At 33.3% G+C, this 23,637-nt stretch overlaps 2 protein-coding genes across 2 annotated transcripts in view; one reads left to right on the forward strand and one right to left on the reverse strand.

Moving 5' to 3' along the window:
* LOC132546583 (ras-related protein Ral-A-like) overlaps nt 1–6,572 on the reverse strand; it is a 38,832-nt gene extending 32,260 nt beyond the window's left edge. The window contains exons 1-2 of the mRNA XM_060210304.1: nt 6,484–6,572; nt 5,661–5,799 (exon numbers count right to left, since the gene is read on the reverse strand). Coding sequence (XP_060066287.1) covers nt 5,661–5,768 — 108 coding nt within the window. The 5' untranslated portion in view covers nt 5,769–5,799; nt 6,484–6,572. The remainder of the gene's footprint in view (nt 1–5,660; nt 5,800–6,483) is intronic.
* A 7,732-nt stretch (nt 6,573–14,304) lies between these two features.
* LOC132546587 (serine-rich adhesin for platelets-like) overlaps nt 14,305–23,637 on the forward strand; it is a 28,414-nt gene continuing 19,081 nt past the window's right edge. Inside the window, exons 1-3 of the mRNA XM_060210307.1 lie at nt 14,305–14,362; nt 23,039–23,157; nt 23,344–23,422. Of these exons, the coding sequence (XP_060066290.1) occupies nt 14,305–14,362; nt 23,039–23,157; nt 23,344–23,422 (256 nt within the window). The remainder of the gene's footprint in view (nt 14,363–23,038; nt 23,158–23,343; nt 23,423–23,637) is intronic.

Raw genomic sequence — 23,637 nt, forward strand, 5'->3', positions numbered from 1 at the left:
TGTTAACATGACGCATCCAGGTGTGAAATATGACCCTTCAGTCATGAACCCATAGGTCCTACCCTCACTTGCCTGTGATTAACCTATGTGTTTTTTTTTGTGATAATCAACAAAATGAAGTTAAATGAAGCGTTGCCCACCTAAAAATAAATGATATTATCAGATATTGGATTACATAGAAGATATAGGTAAAAAACTGATGTTTCAAGAAAGCGTTATATTAACTGAAAAGTGACATTAAAAGGGTTCCACTGTATACAGTTCTAAACCAGAGACAGAGTACTGCATGAGTGCAACTTATATATTCAGTTCTTAACCTGAGACAGAGTACTGCATGAGTGCAACTTATATATTCAGCTCTTAACCTGAGACAGTAATGCAGGAGTGCAAGTTTTATTTATAGTTTGAATTCTCAACCCAACTCAGAGTACAGCAGGTGTGTAAGTTCTATATATAGTATTTAACCAGAGCCAGGGTACTGCAGGAGTGTAATTTCTATTTATAGTACTAAACCTGAGACAGAGCACTGCAGGAGCGTAAGTGGTATATTCAGTACTAAACCTGAGACAGAGTACTGAAGCAGTGTAATTTGTATATTCAGTACTAAACCTGAGACAGAGTACTGAAGCAGTGTAAGTTGTATATTCAGTTCTAAACCTGAGACAGAGTACTGAAGCAGTGTAAGTTGTATATTCAGTTCTAAACCTGAGACAGAGTACTGAAGCAGTGTAATTTGTATATTCAGTACTAAACCTGAGACAGAGTACTGAAGCAGTGTAAGTTGTATATTCAGTTCTAAACCTGAGACATAGTACTGAAGCAGTGTAAGTTTTATTTATAGTACCAAACCTGTGAGAAAGTACTGTAGGAGTGTAAGTTCTTTATATAGCATTTAACCTGAGACAGAGTACTGCACGAGTGTAAGTTATATATTCAGTACTAAACCTGAGACAGAGCATCGCATGAGTATAAGATCTATATATAGTTCTACCTGGCAATCAAATAACTAAAAACCTGACAAAGGATTACTTTTGGGAAAACCTGACAAAACATTACAACATTTTCCTAAAACAGAATAAGTTTAGAAGGTACTTTTAAGAAACTAACAAAACATTACATCATCCTTATCAAAAACTTAGAGTAAACAAATTGCACAAGTAATTCTAGTTAACTACATTATGATTCAACTTCCTCTATTCACATGCAGTCTGTGAAATGACCTGGTCATACACATTTACTTACGACATAGGTCTTTCATCCACACTGATTCTCTAATGTTGATTCAATAGCGTATGTTACACTACATCTGTCATCTTATCCTAAAACAACTTCCCTTCAATATCATTCGTGACCTTGACATGATCTTATCCCAAATTCATTATCCTAACATAACTTCCCTTCCAGATCATCCTCAACCTTGTCCTACTATCCAATTCTGACATCTTACCAGATACTGTAATCTGTATTGGAGTCCTCGACTCTTCTTTTTCTTGTTGGACATGCTTTGAGAACCTTTTATATCTTTTTGTAACTGGACTCATCAAAATTTTAGAAAAATTAACTAGACAATATTTGGTAATAAAGGTGCTGGTAATTTTCAGCATTGTACTTTACTTATGTATTATTCATAAACTCTCGTACCTGTAGTCTATTTACTCTTGTATTGGTAGTCTTTAAACTCTCATACGGTAGTCTCTAAATTTTCATACCTGTAGTCTTTATATTCTCAAACCAGTAGTCTTTATACTCCCATACCAGTAGTCTTTATACTCTTGTATCAGTAGTCTTTATACTCTCAAACCAGTAGTTTTTATACTCTTGTATCAGTAGTCTTTATACTCCCATACCAGTAGTCTTTATACTCTTGTATCAGTAGTCTTTATACTCTCAAACCAGTAGTTTTTATACTCTCCTACCTGTAGTCTTTATACTCTCATACCTGTAGTCCTTATAATCTCATACCAGTAGTCTTTATACTCTTGTACCAGCAGTTTTTATACTCTCAAACCAGTAGTCATACCAGTAGTCTTTACACTCTCTTACCAGTAGACTTTATACTCTCATACCAGTAGTCTTTATACTCTCATACCAGTAGTCTTTATACTCTCAAACCAGATGTCTTTATACTCTCATAACAGTAGTCTTTATACTCTCATACCAGTAGTCTTCATACTCTCTTATCAGTAGTCTTTATACTCTCATACCAGTAGTTTTTACACTCTCTTACCAGTAGTCTTTATACTCTCTTACCAGTAGTCTTTATACTCTCATACTAGTAGTCTTTATACTCTCATACCAGTAGTCTTTATACTCTCTTATCAGTAGTCTTTATACTCTCATACCAGTAGTCTTTATACTCTCTTACCAGTAGTCTTTATACTCTCATACCAGTAGTCTTTATACTCTCTTACCAGCAGTCTTTATACTCTCATACTGTTAGTCTTTATACTCTCATACTGGTAGACTTTATAAGTTGTATTTATTATACTTACATTATCAACAATTTGTAGGGTCATACATTTTTTAAAGGACTGATTTCAAAGTCCTGATTAGCAATGACTAGTACTAGGCTACATGAATCTACTTCACCATTAGTTGATAAAGTGATATGATAATTATTAAATCACATGAAAACTTATAAGCTTATAGCAACAACTCGGTAACCTTTTGATGTTATTCATGCCTTAAGCACCCCTTATATAATGACCAATGGTAGTACATTAAACTAATTCACAGAAGTGAGACTAAAATATATCCAATCTTCTGAAGAAAAATTACTGGAATATTGGATCACAGTTACTATGTGATAATTCTCCCATAAATATTATGAGGGTCAAGTTTTTTTTCTTTTTGACAAGATCTAGAGGTATGCAGAGCCTACGATGATGAGCTTAATTAGGAAGAGGGGCTGTTCCCGGCTGTCCTAATGGGAATTTAAAGCATAGAGATGTCAGCAATTTTACAATCTAGCTGTGAAATGGAGGCTCCCGATACATTTCCATCGTTCTACACTGAATAACTTTCTACAGAATACTCCTGTTTTTAGTTGTGACCTTTTTCAATTCTGGTATTTTATGTTCCTTTTAGATTTTAAAATATGATCTCATCAATTGAAAACAGTCTTTAGTACACTAAAAGGTTACAAATATGAAGCAGTTTCACAAAACATATTTTCAATATTTTTACATATTCACTTACATAACCAAAAAAAAAATTTGTTTGATTTTTTCAGACGAGCCCAGATCACCAATTCCAAAATTTTGATAAGTCGCAATACTAAGAGATATAATGGATTCTCAAAATTGGAGTTAGTCCCATAGGAAAACCATGACTACAGGACTCAAACATCGGAGTCCCAAAACCACTGACATTGGTATCAAAGAGAAAACAACATCAAATAGATTTGCATTCAAGTGTGTATGGATAAGTAAAATAATATCAGTATTAACAACTAGTTAGATGTTCATTGTAAAATGTGTAGGAATCAGATTAATATTTACTGGAATACAGGTTTCTAAACTGTTTTTTATACCAAAGGTCATTTCGATAACTAGCTCATCAGGACGCTTTTATTCAATAGATGCAAACTAAACAAGTTTAACAAGCAAGCATTACAGTGATTTATCAGCACATGTTTACCAGTGAAAACACATCAAGTCAATTACAACATGGTTGTCGTTTCTCTTTTTTCAGTTCTGATGTTAAAATCACATATATTTAGAAAGAAGACAATCCTTAGCAAAGAGTCATGCAATTTTTAATATCGTCTGCACAAAATAATTTATTCAATTCAGGAATAAAAATTGTGACCGATATCATGGCTGTGATTGGTCCTTGATCAAATTCATGGTTAAAAGGAAATAAAATGTATGTTTAGACAAATGATACAAATTGCAACGCTAATATATAGTAAGCACATGTGCACACTGTCTACAGTTCCACAGATTATACACAATACATGTGATGCTGCACCAGACAAAGACTTGGTGTCTGTCGGGTATCCCTATAAGCTTCCTGTGATAGACCAGGAGATGACCTACTTCTAGATCAGCTGCAGTCAAATAATAATTTTGCACTATAGTGCCACTTTTTACACCAGGGTCATGATCACAAATCAGTGTTCATGGCACCACTCATCTGACCATGTAAACATGTATGATGGATGAGTGAATCAGATTTTACCTTTATTACAGTTCCTGACAGATCAATTAATAGATCATGATATCCTAGGTAAATATTACACCTATATAAATTCCTTGACCAGTAATACACCAGTACAAGACTATTGACCAGGACACCTACCTTCAAGTCTAGACTATGTTATACACATACAACAACTTTCGACCTGTATTACGACAGCACAAATTCTTTCCAGTATTACACACTTTGATCATAATATTACACTTGTAGAAGACTTTTTATCAGTTTTTTTTTATCATGTACCCTGGTATGTGGTGAAATTACAATATGAATTAAGTACCAAAAAGCACTCTGAAAAATGACGAAGTCAGATTTTGTTGCAAAATAAGAATTACAGATGAAACCTATCAGTAGTTGTATGTATAACAACAAAAACAGATGAGTCAACATGCGATCATTTGGTGAAAATAAGAGAATACTTGTGGCTCATCTGCCAAGACATAGCTATATAGATCTTAAACAAAGTCATTTGACAATATATGCCAATAATGTATTGTTCCAAGACCTTAACTTACACTGTAGTATATGTGTATATGTTTATCTAGGAGCTGCATCTATTGCTAATTGGTTAGAGCCAAGTTAATTTGAAAAGACGGAGATGTCAACATAGACTTCTATGAAATCTTAAGAAGCAATCTTACAAAAGAGACTGTCATAGAATAAAATCTGGACACACAATATCTCCAGTTTGAAAAACTTTAACAAACAAGAGATTGTTGATCATGTAACTTATTCGCCAATGTTTGTTCAAAAACATCCTGATGTACAGGTCCCATTTTCATGAATCTTCTTTAACTTTAAGTTTTCCCTTAACTTTTGATATGCTTTTCTATGGCAGTTACGATTGTTTAAAGGTTAGAAGGATTGGTGAAGCTAGGGCTGTAACGAACTTGGTTGAGAATAAAATACATCATGTGAGTGAAAACGATTTTATTTTCATCTCCAGTTTGGGACAGAAATTTTACGCTATATGTTAGATATACAGAAAAAAACTGGAGAAATCTAGATAAATTAATGAAATGAAATTCAAATCATTACAAGTATTTTGATTCTTAAGATTCTCACAAATTCATTTATATGTAGAAACAGTATCATATGACATAGACCAGTTTGAAATGGAGAATCATATATTTCGTTATTTAAGAAGGCATTATAGAATAATGAATCATAAACCAAAACAGAACGCTGACAGCTAACATAAATCTATAATGGCATACTTTGACATTACCTATCATATTTTAAGTAATCAATTGTATATCTTCAGGAATTTCGGTATCAAGATATTTGAGTTGTGGACACATGGGACATGCTTTTCCTGTGGGATTCATTCAAATTTTGAACTATAGGACTCATAAAAATTTTGGAATTAGTGTTGTGGACTAACCTGCAATATTCTACGAAAATTACTAATCATAATTTCATATTACTCTTGATTTAGAATGTTTATATCTCCAACTCACCTCGTCATACATGAACTGTAGTGTAAGTGCAGACTTGCCCACACCTCCACTCCCAACCATTATAACTTTATGTATAACTGCAGGCTGCTGTGTCTTTGCCTTCGACATGACTGCAGGCTTGGGTCGCCGGTTCCAACAACTGAACATGACAAAAATCCAATGTATCACACCAGTAAATATTAATCCTCCTTTATTGGTTACAGTATCAAATTTTTCCAAGACTGCTTTTCTTTCCTCTACGTTATAAGCAACCTATTTACACTGAACAAATATTGGTCATTTCTTGAACGAATCAGTCATTATTTTTATGTCTGAGTCATGATCATAGTAAAACAGAGAAGGGAAATAACCGCGGAGCAGTCACATTGAACCAAGATCAATACCGGAACAAAACTGTTAACACATAAAAAGTCATGTTACAATCACTTCCTGTGGCGGACTTCTTAGGACTCGTAACGAATGGCGTACAGAAATTGTAACATGTGTCTCATGATGGAAATGTAAACACACAAATGAATGGGTGTGACACCCTGTAATTTATATTTTTGATATCGGCTTGTTATGTGTCATTGCTCCTGGTATATTTGTATGACTACTTCCAATTATTGCAAAATTACTGTAACAATTGCTACAATACAACAAATAGCGACATAATTTGGGATACACAAATTGTGTATTACTGTGTTAGTGTATTTAGTATCTTCGGTTCTCCACTAACTTGGGTTTGGCCGGCTGAACATAACGACAAAAAGAAACCATTTACACGGAAGCTCACGGCTATTGATCGAAACGAAAAAATAAACATAATTTATATTCAACTTACCAGTAAATTTACAGATCAGTGCACTCCGGTTAAAGGTATAAGCCAAACTTTCAAACATTTAAAATAAAGTCCAACTCTGAAAGTGGAAATGGCGATTCCCTGAGTGCATTATGGGACTTCCGATATGGTTGATTGTAATTTTGGAAATGGAGCATACTTACGAACATTTTTTAACATCTACTGCTGACGAAGAGAGATAACTCTTACAGTTCTACAGACCATAGATCAATCAAGAAGTCAGAGAACTGAAACAAATATGTAATAATAATAATAATGATACTAAATAAACACTTAAAATGTAACAGAAGATCAACATTAAATACCAGATTTCCCATTTTAAATAGTGATATTATGTGTATACTGAAATGAATTGACCAAGACTTACATGGCGGTTGACTTTGATGAAAGAAGACACTTACCTCTCCGTCTGGTCTTATTCTTCCTTTCATCTTTTCTATGTTCACCGCATGTAAATTATTTTTCTTGTTCGTACTTTGTCGTCGTTTCTTCGTTTTTAAATTAGATTAGGATTCTTATTGTATGAGTTGGTTTTCGACAATAAATGAATGAATGAATAAATGAATGAACGAGTGAATCCTCCTTTGTGTATCTTTGCTATTGGACTCAATACTAAGCCGTTTATGCTTGAAAGTTCACTCCACAAGTACGCTACTATATAAACACCATGCCGTAAGACCAATTGGTTATTGAAAAGAGAAAAAGTAAGTTCTCAACAAATTTGGCGATTGTGGAATTGAAAAGGTGATCGCACAATGGTCCAGATTTTTTTAAGTGACCCCTCCGTTGTACTACTGACGCTTTTCTTGGAAAGAAAGGACTCGTCTAGACAAGAAATTCACTAGTCCGGATAATTGCCATGTCAAACAACAGAATACTCTTTATAAGAGAGACACGTGTCTTGCTTTAATCAAGCTTGTTTAGTTTATTATTGCTTAACGTCCTTTCAACAACCATGATAATTTAAAGACAAACCAGGTTTGGTTCATGAATGAAAGACACCGACATGTGACCAGTATCTGGCGACTGCCCGAAATGAGCCTCGAACCTGCGATCCACAGTGGAGGACAAGTGATAAACACGTTCATACGCCTTAACAACCGCAGTCCATGCTTTAATTAAGACAGGTTCAGTTTTGAATAAATTACCCATATCTGGTGAACGTGTTGCTTAAAGTGTCACCAACAGTTAGTGTGCCCGATCTCATTACCTTAACCGGAGAATGTGTTGCTTAAAGTGTTACCAACAGTTAGTGTGCCCGATCTTATTACCTTAACCGGCGAACGTGTTGCTTAAAGTGTTACCAACAGTTAGTGTGCCCGATCTTATTACCTTAACCGGCGAACGTGTTGCTTAAAGTGTTACCAACAGTTACCAACAGTGTGTGCGCTTAAATCTTGAAATTTTACCATAATTTGTGTTAACCGGCGAACGTGTTTAATTTTAGTGTCAGAATCATGCCGTGAAACATTGGCTGGACATGCTCTCCACCCAACAGTTAGTGTGCCCGATCTCATTGCCTTAACCGGAGAACGTGTTTCTTACAGTGTTACCAACAGTTAGTGTGCCCGATCTCATTACCTTAACCGGAGAATGTGTTGTTTAAAGTGTTATCAACAGTAAATGTACCCGATCTTATTACCTTAACCGGCGAACGTGTTGCTTTAAGTGTTACCAACAGTAATGTACCCGATCTTATTACCTTAACCGGTGAACGTGTTGTTTAAAGTGTTATCAGCAGTAAATGTACCCGATCTTATTACCTTAACTCGCGAACGTAACATAAGTTTTCTTGCTTTCATAATAAGGTTTAAATGATAGAAATAAGTTTCCCTCCTGACAATGACTGGTTTATCGTATCGTCAATTTTGTGTATTCTGTGCTTCGTCAAAAGTTTTTTAACTAAACACTTTAGATATACTATGTTGGTTGTTTGCTTATCTGGATTCAAACACAGTTGAAATGATATTCCCGTATTTGGCAACCTCTACATATAATAGTTTAGTTGAATATACATGCCCCAGTGTTATCTATGGGCGAGGTTGTCAGGAAGCCCGGATCTCCCTCCTTTTGTTCGGACCACAAGAGTAATAAAAGTGTGAAATTACATAAACGCTATGCATGAAAAATTGCACTATAATACGTTAATTAAGTATATATACGCAACGGACATCCGTCATCTATTCTTCACTGGTGGTCTGTGGCTATTTACTAAGTTATTAATTGTGTAGAAAATTTTATAAATGTATGCACATGGTTGTTGCTCTTTATTTCATTGTCTATTACAGCCGATGAGGCGAAGATTTATAATGGTTGTGTTTGGATCTGCCACAAAGTCCCATACTAGGATAGGATATTACGCCAAAGTACTGGGAATGTAGATTTTCCAATTTCATTTTACTGAATAACAAGTATTTGACCCGGTGTCATCATTGACCTTGAGTCTGAAAATGCAAATAGGATATTAGCAAACATCCCATCAAAAGTTACATGTATCTTGAAAATATCAGAGGGAAAACTAGACTTGGACTACAATGAATACGTATAAGGCAGTAAATGAGAGTCATTGGAGCCGGCATTTTAAATCTAGCTTTTAGCAATTTACGGGGGACCTCTCTTCCCATCAGGAGAGGATTGTGCCAACCCTAACCCACACACCGCGCTTTGCGCCTCGAATTTGGACCCGCGGCTTCTGCTTAATTGACAACATCGGTCGTGTAATACTTGGTCAGTCCAAGGTGAAGATGATATGTTCTTAACATAGAACGATGTTTACAAAAACGGAACCAACAGGCATTCTCATGGGAATTAACACGTCTATTTTCGTAAGGCATTATGGAATGGGATACCAACAGCAAGGGGCAATCTTGGGCGTGGCCTCCTTGTGGTACTAGATGGTGACTACCCCAATCACAAGTCATCTAGAACATTTGGAGGAAGTGTCTTGTTCAAGGAAACAACCGCCCCGTTTCTCAGCCTCCTCAGGAACACAGGAACACCAGAACTTCCGATTGAGCTATCGTAGCCCTCTTTGTGTGTGTGTGTGTGTGTGTGTGTGTGTTTTGTCTTTATAATTAAGACAAATTGAATTTTATTTCAGAGTAAATAGCATGTTTAAAACTTGATTTTGTCGATTATACCTAAATTCTTTCTGCAGATCATTTTAACATTCGGTTCTGAAATCTTGCCTTCTTTTTCTAGTTATCATTATAATTTTTCGACACTACATGGCATGTGCTGAAGATATCAAGTAACTACACCACGATCAGTGGTATGACCGTGTCTAGAGGTGCTGAAAAAATGTAAGGTAACACCAAAATCAAGGTGGCTGTGGAGCACGGCGTTCAAAAACCGGAAATATCGCAGAAGTCGTATCACTCAAGTGATCAATCTTGGTCCAATATTCTTAAAAGATTAAAAAAAAAAGTAAAACTAAAAAGACAAAAATCTAGTTCTGCGGTCATACAGAGAAAATTGTGATTGTTTGCACACACTTGATGAACTGAAAAAGTAATGCAGAGTTCAGGACATGTGAGGCGTCTTGATACTATTCTCACTTTAAAATGACATCGTTCTATGACGTTGGAATAGGTCCAGCCCATACCCACCTCTCCCCAAACTTTTATTCTGTTGATGTGACAAACGCCTGGAGAAAGACAATCGTTCTTCTGTTGGTCACACTTAGCCGGAAACATGACAATGCTTCATTATGTACAAAGATAAGAAAATAACCACGATCCCAAAAACAAGCAATAACTATTGTGCAATAAAGAAAGTTGTTATTGCTATTATTCCTTAATTCATTCTAATTTTACCATCTAGAAAACCTACCTATAAAAGCAGATACTTCCGGTCGTCATCTTATATACAGAGGAGATAAAAAAGAGATATGTCGATGTCTTGAACGTATATCAAACTTTGTCATTTAATATATCTTTGTCTTTATTAGTTGTGTAGACATCAAAACATCGAAACCTTGAAAACCGCCTCCCTTGCTTCTCGTGTATACGTGTCTAAGATTGTACAATAGACACACGTGTGAATAGCAAGTTTCTGTGCAGAATTAGATACCATAAAGTAAAGTTATGTTTTAACTTTCCTAACTGCAAACTTTTAAAGATACATAAACGACAATAGCTTCTGACAAAACAGATACGCCTCTTTTCATCACATTTTGTACATATCTCATTAAAGCAGTAAACGTGCAATTGAGAAATGACTTTCAAAATATTCGAAACAGTTTATTCTTTTCGATGATAATAGATTGAAGCATGTTTTGAGGTTCAAACAGCATTAAATAAGATAGATTTATTATACGAGTTTGTTATTATGGCGTGTGATTTCATCTGTAATAATGAAAAAAAACATGCCTGACAGAGTTACTACCCCTTTTTTTATTATGACTTAGCGGTTAATTCAAGTTCCGAAAGTGAAATAGCACAGCTATAGTAACGTCCCACTAGCAATTGTTTTGTGGTATTTTGGGATGTCGCGTGCGTTAGCTAAGGTATCGTGATAAGTCTGTAAGAGTTGTCTCTCTTCGCAGTGAAATGAAATTATGTTATACTGCACGATCCTACCTGTAAATATGAAAATGATACACTGTGTATTGTATTCATCATTCAACAGCCTTCAAATTTGAAATATATGTATAAATATATGCATATATCTGATATTATTTGATCAAACAATACGATATAATTTTTACGTAGTGTAGTATATCTCGATATAGACTAATCAGACATAACTCGAAATATAGGACGATAAACACTATCTAGCACATGACCAGTACAACGTCATCACTGTAGCGTGATTTTATCTTAGTTCTTCAAATTATCATCGATAGATGTGTGACAGTAATGTATCTGCTAGATTCGAACCCAGAACATCTGGCTTACTGGTCTAACGCTAAATCGATCGAACTAACGAGAAGTTCTCTCTAGCGAAACGGCACATTACGGCTAGTTTTTTTTAACCAGTTGACACATTGGCTTATTATAGCATGTATGATCGATATAAGTGACAGAATGTTTGCAAGAAAACCATGTTGTTTGCGAAGTTCTGTCAATTGTAACGACCATAAACGTCATTGTACATTTGTACAGTGATACTGATATCTAGACTTACCGGAACAAAGTGTGACATATAATGACATCTAGGTTGTGGGCAAAAAGAAACGATGACGGTGCGAGTGCTATGAATGTGATTAATCGTACTGTCGGTAATTAATAATTTACTTTTTTTTTTTATTTCAACGGACTTCAAATCTATGTAAGACAGCGACGTACGTAGGGGAAAATGTAAATATATGGTTACGGAACTGCATTGGTTTGAAACTTATGGTCAATATAGATGATAGAGCTTTGCACAATATGATAAATTGACCTGCGCATCCTAATAGCACTTCATTTCTACGAGTACTGTAAATAATACATTCGAATAATTTACCAATTAATCTTAGAAGCACCTCATTTCTACGAGTTCTTTACATATTCGAATAAGTTATCTGCAAAACGTAGTAGCAACTTTTTACTATGACTACTTTACAGAACTCATTCGAATGATTTGCCTGCAAAACCTAGTAGCACCTCATTTCAACGAGTACTTTACAGAGTGTAGTGGAATTAGTTCCGTAAGATATGTTACAAATTAGCGTTGATCTATCGTATGACGTAATGTAAGTAATGTTACATCTTGTGAACCTGATATCAGTTTCCAATTAGTGCGATCAAAATCGTTCTGTCGTCCTCGGAACTACTGAGTTAAACCCAGTCGTATTGAATGTGCGACATGCCGGATCATTTGATGATCATTTTCACGTTAAACTATGCAATAATTAAAATAAAATTTTACGTTTTAATTTGTTTTTGTATTGCATTACATGTAATTGACTGAAGTGTGAGATATAATTTTTGATGTGTACGTTTACAACTTCAACTTGGTGGCTTTAAGTCAAAATTACAAACAGTTGTTTTGCCAGCCAATTTTACTGAGAAAAAAAATATCCCAAAAAGAGTAATGGTTCTATTTATTGATTCTGAAACAAACTAATTTTATCAGTCTCTAAAGAAAGGGCAGCTCTTCTTTAGAGTCAGAATTGACAAACACGATAATTGAAATAATTAATACCATCGGTAGAATGAGCCTTAAACATATTGGCCTATTTCAGATAAGGATCTTGTTCTAAATTCAGTTTCGGCAAAATGAGAGAGCCGAGCAGATTCGCGCGTCACTATCGTTGATTGAACCATATTTCTACCCTCGTCCTCTTTAATAGAAAATATATTATTTTACAGAACAATTTCATTTACGTAAAGTTTCGTGAATAAACGCTGATTACGGTCGTAGGATCGCAGCTTTAAAATAGATTTTGAAAAAAGATATATTACCCGAAAAAAAAACACCACAATCTGTTCACTAATCAGTTAGACTAAAACTGTAAAGTGAAGAAACAGGGGTCATTGTAGGACCACGAGAATTCCGGATTCTCGCGACATCAGGAAAGAAACTTCCAATAAAATAAATTTGTTCCACCGAGGGGGGCATTTAAATTTTGTTTAAAAATCTGTGACGTGAAAGATTGAGAGAATTTCGCTATTTATGTGGCATTTAATATCATTTCCCGCAGTTATATAATTCTTTTACATATATTGTTACCTATTTCTTATCGAACGATGTTCAAGTTGTACCTGTGTTTCATACGAGTGTATTTACTTTGAGTATGCCTTAACTGTATGAAAACTCTGACCGCGATAAGGCTCAGTCAAGTCTGTAGAACGTTGACATGTACATGGCCTCAGATCCGAGGTGCTTGTTTGTAGTCGTAGTTTTGTCATTCGGCAAGAAACTTATGCCCCAGTTGCTCTGGATGGCATGCAGCGGGCCTCCCTTTTGTTGTTCAGTGAGATGATTACTGTATAGACATTTTCATTGCACAGGAAAATTAAGGAAGGAAATGATATTCCATTTGAAAAATATATGTTAATCTGTTTTGTAAATCTTCATTTTATACGAAAGTAATCAAATAGTTTCACCAGCTGCAATAATATGACAGTACAATGGTATAAAAGGACGTTAAAAACCGTCTCTTGTCAATTAATAAATATGAAGTGTTTTGACTGCATTCTTGGTCCTCTCAGTCATAGACCTGAAATATCAGAGACCGAATTTAAGGTATTTGAAAATGTGTAATCTTCTACATATAATTCCTGAAGGTCGTAAATATGAAGTAAATAAAAATGTATCTATACATCTCAAAATTGCCTTGTCTAACATATATAAAGTGCTTAGGTAAATATGTACGTGCTAAAATTAGAAAATGTCCATTTTGGCCCGTCGGTAATATTTTATATTGAATCGGAAATATGAGAAAATGTTACATTGACGTTCATGAATGAAATAGGAAAACGAGTTGCAGAGTTTATTCATGTGATTTTCGCGTGGCCATTTATCGATTCTGCCAGTTCATGTAGAAACATATTTTTTTCGTTTTCGTTTCATGTAAATATTATAAACGTCATTCCTAAATATCTATTATCCTACGTGACGTCAACAAGAGCCAGCCAACCCGATTGCGTTTCACTGACCCCGATAGAACCCATTTATTTTCTATGAGGTGCATCTACTGCACCATCTTAGCCATGGATACTAGAAAACCTTAGGCTTCTAGGGAGTGTGCTTGTAATCAGATTTAACAGAACATGGCGAAAATGTTACATCATACACGGTATCAATGATGTAGCCGTGTGAGTGTGTGGAAAACATCGCGACAAGAGGCCGCTATCGAATGTAGAAAAATCAAAGATGGCAGCCGCATTGGGGGATACCCCCAGTAGCTGGGATAATCATGGAGATAGAACAGGTATGCGTCTACCAATTTCATATTTGTGTCTTGCATTTACACTTGAAAAGATATTACTTCGGGGTTTTGACTTTTGTTTGATGGCATTTATTACGATAAATGAGTAATCGGCATATTCTCGCGACCCCTCACCCCTTTGTCAACAAATATTTCTGTTCGCGTTTCGTTTTCATCTTCTTGTAGATTCCTCAGGAATAACATAAGTAATCATTTATGATATGGTGTGTGTACTTTAATGACGGAGAGGTTTTTGAGGGATTAACTCTCTTTGATGTTGAAGTTGTGAAGAAGGAAGTAAGTGGTATTTACGGTTGATATTTCTCTACTACTGGAAGTGCTGGGAAGGAGCCAAAATTTACATCCGTAACCAGATACAAGTTTCCACTTTTGTATCGTAATATTACGCCCAGCAAATTATACAGTGTATTTTTTGTCTATAAAGTGCTCTTTTATAAAATGTCACTTTCATGTATCGAAGTCATAAGCTATCGTCAATAAGTGAGTGCAATGAATTCGTTTTAACTGTCCGACTGTTTAATACCTGCAGTCATAGTTGAAAGTAGGTCACGCAGAATTAGAACCCTATTTCCCTAAATTATGCATGTTTAAAGGATAAAAGGGAAACGTACAACACCATGTGGAGTGGTCACCTACTACAAGTCATATTGTTGATTGATTACTGTTCTGATATCTTTGCTGGAAGAACCTGCAGGGAATATTGATGAACGCAACACAGCAAATCTAGTCAATAGCTGTTGTCATTTTCACAAATATGTGTGGTCAGTGAGATTACTACATGTAAGCCCCCAGGGCACTTAGAGGCCATGAACTTATGTCTTCACTTAGCAGTTTTACCAGCACTGAGACCTGTCATTCTTACAGGCATATAACTGTAATATGTTACAATAAATAGGTTAATCAGGATAGATATTGATATATATGAAAATACAATTTCTTTTGAATTTGATTATATATATATAACATGAAATTTTCAGATTTATTTGATGACTTTTGGTGATTAAAATAAATTAGACAAAATCCTGAATTAAATCACTACTGAAATTATATTACTGAAATGATTTAAAAAGGGAAATGTGCATTATGCATCTATACTAAAAATTTTGCCTAGGTTGATACCATTAATAGTTATGTATTAATATATTCAGTGTATTTTACATTATTGATCAATATGGACATGAGTGTTCAAATTTTTCTCTGTCATAACAATCATTTTCTGTATAAATAGTGTCTCCTTTATCTTTAATTGGTGTTGTATAGATGCTTTGAACAGTTGAGGAATGATATGGTCATATATGTCTATATCTTTATTTATAGTTACAAAATTCAAGGTTTTTGAAAATTATAATCATACATGTGGCTCACAGTAAAATTTATGATCCAAATTGTTAATTGATGTTACTTTTAAATTTCATTTTTTCAGAAATTCAGTTTTCAGGTCATTTTTATAAATCTGAGCAGATGCTTATTTTCTGTTTATAGTTAAACTATGGTTCATCTTATTATATAGTTATATATAGTTAGAATAAAATGTTGTTTGCTTATTTAATCGCAGTTTGAGAATGGCCTGATTTATCTTATCAACACTTGTTATTATATATTGCTAATCAAGTGGTTTCAATTTAACTCATTAAGAATATTGTTGTTTAACTGAATGTACCTAGGTTTTTGATCTTGCCAAGGTTCATTTACAAAAATATCTAGGCACAAAGAATATGCAGATGTTCATAAAAAAAATGAAGAATATACTTAATTAGAACACGTATTCATCACTGCATGTGTATAAGGAAATAAGTTTGTCACACATTTTGTTATAACTGCAGTTATGGAAAAAATAAACAGAACAGATTTGAATACCAAAAGTACAGGGACAACCACTGTTCCTTCTTGTCTATTAAAACTGGGGGCACAGTTTACCCCTTAATATGTATATGTATAAGAGAGTCCTGGAAAACAAACCTCAAACAAATGTAGGGGGTATAGTACTGTCATTTTAACGTTAATGGGGAACATTGATAACAGAACATAACATTAACCATTAAGGGTAGTATAATATATACTCCAATAGCTAAACTAAGCTTTATCACTTGTTATTTAAATACAGAAATAATTATGCTTTTTGTTTGTATTTCGTTTTTAATATAAGAACTGAAATAAGTATTATCATAAGAGAAATTGCTCTTGTTTTAAAAAGAGCATTTCATACTAGAATATCAATCAATGAAAATTCTGTTAAACTTAGTCATGTGATAAACAGACATAAACATGTCCAAAATTTCATCAAAGTATCTCTCATCATAAAATTGGGCTATTATATGTAGGAAACGTACTTAACAACAGGTAACAATTCGTAACATTCTTGTATTAGGTCATTTGATCTACTAGACTGTGTAACAATTTGATAACTAATAAGTTACAAATTATGAAAATATACAAATAAGCCTATCCATAGAAATATACTTTCAAAAATACATGCAAAGATATGAAGCAGAGATTGGCCTTTTAGAGATGGATAATTGGCCATGTGCACTGACTTCTAAAGCATTGAAGTATAATGTTCATCTTTTTTATCATTTCCTTATAATGAATGTAGTTATGACACTTATGTTTTTTCCTATGATTTCATTGGATACCACACATCAGTATTTGATCAGTATAATACCGTATTTAGCATCTGCAAAATTATAATTTGCATATGAAAGCAAGAAAACATAATGTACACATTTATACCTCAAAATTTATTATTAGTTATGATATCATGATTTTTATTTCTGGTGTGGCTCTGAAAGTTGATTGTTGTATTCTACATTCTGTTTAATTTGTATTAGTAATCAATGAAAGTGATACATATCTTTCCATTTCTATTTTTGTGTTTAGTTATATTAGTCATAAGTTGTTACAACCAATGTATATCTACTTATTATAAGCAATAAGGTATTGCATCACTAGTAATTATACGTCTGTATTTCTACTGTACAAAACATACATAAAACCTCAGAGTTACCCCTGACAGTCCTCAGAATGAAGGACAGGATAACATTTAGTATTTTTTTTTTTTTTTTATTTATTTTATTTTTGCATTTTTTCATTGTATGTACACAAAAAAGTTCACACACACACGCCCTTACATACATACATACATATGTCCAACATGTATCATCATACACATTATCATCACATACATCATCATTAAACATGTATCATCATACACATCATCATCATACACATCATCATTAAACATGTACCATCATACACATCATCATTAAACATATATTCTCATACACATCATCATCATACACATCATCATTAACATGTATCGTCATACACATCATCATTAAACATGTATTATCATACACATCATCACCATACACATCACAATTAACGTGTATCATCATACATATCATCATCATACAACACATCACCATTAACATGTATCATCATACACATCATCCTCATACACATCATCATTAAACATGTACCATCATACACATCATCATTAAACATGCATGTATTATTATACACATCATCACCGTACACATCATCATTAAACATGCATGTATTATTATACACATCGTCACCATACACATCACCATTAACATGTATCATCATACATATCATGTATGTATTATTATACACATCATCCTCATACACATCATCATTAAACATGTATTATCATACACATCATCATTAAACATGTATTATCATACACATCATCACTTACATGTATTATCATACACATCATCCTAATACACATATATATCATCATTAGCATGCATCATCATACACATCATCACTAACATGCATCATCATCATCATCATCATCATCATCATCATCATCATCTACGGATTTGTCAAATTGTGAGTGTTCATCATATATCTAATGTACAGCATAAATAATCAACTTTTTTTATATTTATTTTATTTTTTGCATTTTTTCATTGTATGTACACAAAGAAGTTCACACACACGCCCTTACATACATACATACATACATACATACATACATACATATAAGAAAAAAGGAGAGAAGAGACAGATTATGATAGAAAATGGTTAGATAGAGGAGAGAAAGAAGGCAGATGGCTAGAGAGAGGAAGAGAGAAAGAAAGCAGATAGGGAAGGAAACAGGAAGGAATTCAAGACTTAAATAAAACTATATAAAGCAGATGGTGATTTTAAATAATTTACCAAACTGAAAATTTGTTGGTACAGATGATGGCCATTGTCAGGGACTGGTAACCATATCAGGTTTATTGATTCATATTCAAAATTAAGTATTGAGTATCTTAATTATGTTTGAGTAAAAAAATCATATATCGATATAGTAACAGAGTGGTAGTAATATTAGTCGTTCATGATTTTTATAAATTTCTCCCATTTTTTCCACCCTAGTGCAAATTTGTCTTTAACCCTTTCCCCTTTAGTATACGTGATATATTTTTGAACCTTATAATAATCATGGATGGCACAGGTTAGAGCATTAATGCTGAGGGACTTATGTAAACATCTAGTTCTGTAAATATATTGTTTTATGAGTAAAATAATTTGGTTATCAACACTATATATTAGGTTGGTCCCATTATCTATCTTGCCAAAAAGTATTGTTTGTTTGTTAACAGTAAAAGGAATATATAAAGCATCTAGTAATCTATCTATACTTTGCAAAAGATTCTGGACTTCATCACATTCCCAAAACAGGTGTACAATTGTTTCTGTCTCAGCATTACAGAGAGTACATAAAGGACTATCTAATATCCTTACTTTAAAAAGAAATGAGTTTGTAGTTAAGATGTTGTGGGAAATTCTAAACTGTAGCCATTGAAATTTGGAGCTTTTAGTGACTTGAAAAGGTAATGTATATATAGCTAGCCAGTCATCATTTGTGAAATCAAAATGTTCCCCCCACTTTTCCCTTCCCTTGGACACAAGTGATTTAATATTGTTAAGTATTCCATAAAATCTCTTTGAACCTTTATTGATATCTAAAAAAATAGATATGTGGACTGGTAGAGTAGGACGTATAAATTTATACTCAACAATATTATAATTCTGCAAGCTTTTCCTTATTGCTGAAATTATTGCATAATATTTCAAAAAATCAGTGTTTATGTTAAATTTCTGAATAAATTCCTCATATGAAAACAAAGTGTTATTACTAAAATCCTTAACAAAATCACCAATTAGATAAACACCTTTTTCATACCAGTGTGGGTAGAAGATTGTTTTACCTCCAATGGTAATATTACAATTATAACAATTAGTATTATACAACAATTATTTCTAATACAGTGATTATAAATGTATGATTTGCACTGCAGTATTAACTACAGTGGTTTCAGTTTCAGCTCATACAATTATGATTAACACTTCTTAACAAATCTGTCGTTTTATCAAAGAAGCCATGTTTTCTGGAAAGGTAAGGTTTTGTCTGGCTCCATATATCAGATGTCCTCATCAGATATATCTGTCAGTATTTCAAACTTCTGATATAGGAACAAGAGGAAATTAGGGAAAGAGAGAACGGTATAGCTTGGTTTATTAAGAAAACAGGACTCTGTCTAGTGGGAAATAGTTTAAAAATCAATCACTTGGTTGGAGAAACAAAAAATCATTTTGATAGTACCACTGGATGTGATTATTTTCATCAAATATTATTGGTTAGTTTGAAACAAAAACAAAGAAAAAATAGTTAGTTTGGTACATGGATTAATTTGTAAATTGATGTTTGCATGCATTTTTTTTATCGGGTAATGCTATTTCTGACTGTACTTATACCCAATATACTTTCACATAAGGTTCAGTTTTGGGTTTACTTTATCCAAAATTTCTAGGAGATAGATGTACCTAACAAATCTTAATAATCAGTACAAGAAAAATGTAAAGAAAATGACATTTTATTTTTGGCAGTCAGATATTTTAAGTCCTGATGTCAGGATTTTTTTTGTGGGACTTACTAAAATTTGAGTATCCACTTTATCTCTTAGTAATGGAACTCATCAAAATTTTGGAAATGGCGTTCTAGACTTGCTTGAAAAAAAAAACTACAAAATTATTAAATTTATATGTAGGTAGTAATTTCGTGTTTACCTTATGAATTTGAGAATATTGAATGAATCGAAACTTTGTCAAACAGTACATACAGGAAAAACATGAAATAGCTGTGGAGACTACTGATAATTATATTTATAACCACCTTATATTAGCTCAAGTGACTAGTTGTAAGTATTGATTTATTTGTGGCGACAGGGTCATTCTAGAATATGACAGAAAATGCTTTCAGGTTTTCCGGAGGCTGACTTTTATTGAATTTCCAAACCAGTCTGAAGCTGGGTCAGGGGAGAGTCTATGCTGTATATATATCAGTCATATATTATTCAGTCTGTAATATACCCTGCATCTTTTGATGAGTTCAAATTGTTCTGAAATTTTGCCCTCTTTGTTAAGCTTAGCTTGATATAAGCAAGCGGTGTATGTGAGCACTAGGCAGTGCTGGGATGCCCAATTCCTTTGAGTTGTATATCAGTAAAATTAATTGAAATGAAAAAAAGCTTCTAAATTTCAGTACACTTTGTTATTTTTACCTTTAGTTAATCAGGTTAAAAGTTACCTGTATGTGGAAATGTACAGACTTAATCTAAACAACAGTGACAACCACACCATAATAATCAGCAACGACATTTTATATCATATTACATTGTATAATTATAATATGATTCATTTAGAATTACGAACATTTAGCAATAGATTGTCATCAGGTTTTCTAGTGTTGGTAATCATGATTTTAGGATAATCCGAGAATCTAAAGCCTGTTTTTATGTAGGAATGATTTTATTTCTTTCATAAATCCAGTGTTGTTACAGGATCAATTATTCACGTATTGAAACCTCAAGATCAATTAGGATCAATATACATGTTTCATATTTTGATACATTATTAATTTTTCAATACCCTTCTACAGCACTTCTCAAAAAAAAAAAAAAAAGACATTACACAACTATATGTATCAAATTACCATGTTACTGTAATGCAGTTATATTTCACATAGATGAATAAAAATGGTTTTTACCAGCAATCTTATTATAAGAAGTTTAAATAGATGGTGGATTATTTTCATGTCAAGTTTCTAAAATTTATCAAAGATTGTGAATGCCATAAATATATTATCCTTGAAATTTTGCTTGTGATTGATGATCTAAGTAAAGTTGTGCAGCCTTATGGTAAGTGTAGGGTTTGTGTGTATCTTTTAGACTGTTTAAGTGATATGTGTAGCAATGGAAATTTAAGGTGTCACTCAGTCCAATCAAGATGAGTCATGGGATTCAAATTTCTGCTTAAAAAAATACATATGTTGTAATTATGTGTGTCCTTGATAACATTAAAATGAGGTTACATATATATCTGTAGAAAAGTGTGCAGTGCAGCTTCCATTAATTAAGTCTAGACTCCACCTGCACTGGTATTATAGTATATGTGTAACATGATGCTTCAACATATTAATGATTGTATTTCTTGTTTTTCACTTCATACAAATAAAATTATTCTATAAAATAAAGGTATTTGTGTCATTACAGATCTGTATAAGATGCATAATGTAAAGTGATGTTGAGAAGATTAAGATTTTTAGTTTGTGTTTAATGTTGATGATGTGAGTGTAAGATGTTGATGATGTGAGTGTCAGATTTTTATGTTGTGATTGTAGGATATTAATGATGTGAGTGTAAGATGTTGATGATTTGAGTGTAATATGTATATGGTGTGAGTGTAATATGTATTTGATGTGAGTGTAAGATGTTGATGATGTGAGTGTCATATGTTTGTGATGTGAGTGTAATATGTTGTTTATGTTAGTGTAATATGTATGTGATGTGAGTGTAATATATATGTGATGTGAGTGTAATATGTTGTTTATGTTAGTGTGATATGTATGTGATGTGAGTGTAATATGTATGTGATGTGAGTGTAATATGTATATGGTGTGAGTGTAATAAGTATTTGATGTGAGTGTAAGATGTTGATGATGTGTCATATGTTTGTGATGTGAGTGTCATATGTTTGTGATGTGAGAGTAATATGTTGTTTATGTTAGTGTAAGATGTTGGTGATGTGAGTGTAATATGTATGTGATGTGAGTGTAATATGTTGTTTATGTTAGTGTAATATGTTTGTGATGTGAGTGTAATATGTTGTTTATGTTAGTGTAAGATGTTGATGATGTGAGTGTAACATGTATGTGATATGAGTGTAATATGTATGTGATGTTAGTGTAATATGTATGTGATGTTAGTGTAAGATGTATGTGATGTGTGTGTAATATGTATGTGATGTTAGTGTAAGATGTATGTGATGTGAGTGTAATATGTATGTGATGTGAGTGTGATGTTAGTGTAATATGTATGTGATGTGAGTGTAAGATGTTGATGATTTGAGTGTAAGGTAGTGGTGATGTGAGTGTAAGATGTTGATAATTTGAGTGTAAAAAGTGAGTGTAAGAAAATGGAGATGTGAGTGTCAGATTTTGATGTCAAGAATGTAAGATGTTGATGGTTTGAGTGTAAGAAGTTGATTATGTGAGTGTGAATTGTTGATTATAATATTTTAGGGGGTAAAATGGGAATTATAGAAATCATTTTAACAAGACATTGTTTTGTTTTTTAACAGAAGCTTCGGCTGAACAGGGTCAAACTCTGTCTCTCCTGATGGAAAAACTACATGGACGAGCTTCCCAGCACAAAACCTGGGCTGACAGCATCAAGGCTGTCCGCATGGCCATCATGAATGTAAGTGACACATTAGCTTGTTCATATTCACACTTTTCCATTTTTCATCTCTTATAGAAAAAATGATAAAGCTCCATCTAGTCTCCTTCAAAAGTTATACAGTGATCTGATGATATGATTATACTTTATATATAAACATTGTATATGAGAGATACAGGTTAATATTGATGATGATCATGTTGACAGGATAAGCGGCAGCAGTCGGATGCTTTGGAGCGGATGCACATACAGACATGCTTAGATAAACTGCATCGGGCCATTAAAGGTAGTGAAAATCTGTCAATATATATTTTCAGGAGAAAAAATACATGCTTATAATTGCTGTCATGGGAATCAAAAAAATGTTAATGCAATGTTGATAACATGCATACATTTGCAATTTAAATTATCTTTATAGATATTATTATTCAGTGTTGTCTCACAGGTGATAAAAGAAAGAGTGTTGTGTTACAGCATCATTATTTCACTTTAAAGTTTTGT

The sequence above is a fragment of the Ylistrum balloti genome, unplaced genomic scaffold (genome assembly GCF_031769215.1).
Source record: "Ylistrum balloti isolate Yb309-2 unplaced genomic scaffold, AGI_CSIRO_Ybal_v1 Utg369898, whole genome shotgun sequence".
NCBI classification, from domain to species: domain Eukaryota; kingdom Metazoa; phylum Mollusca; class Bivalvia; order Pectinida; family Pectinidae; genus Ylistrum; species Ylistrum balloti.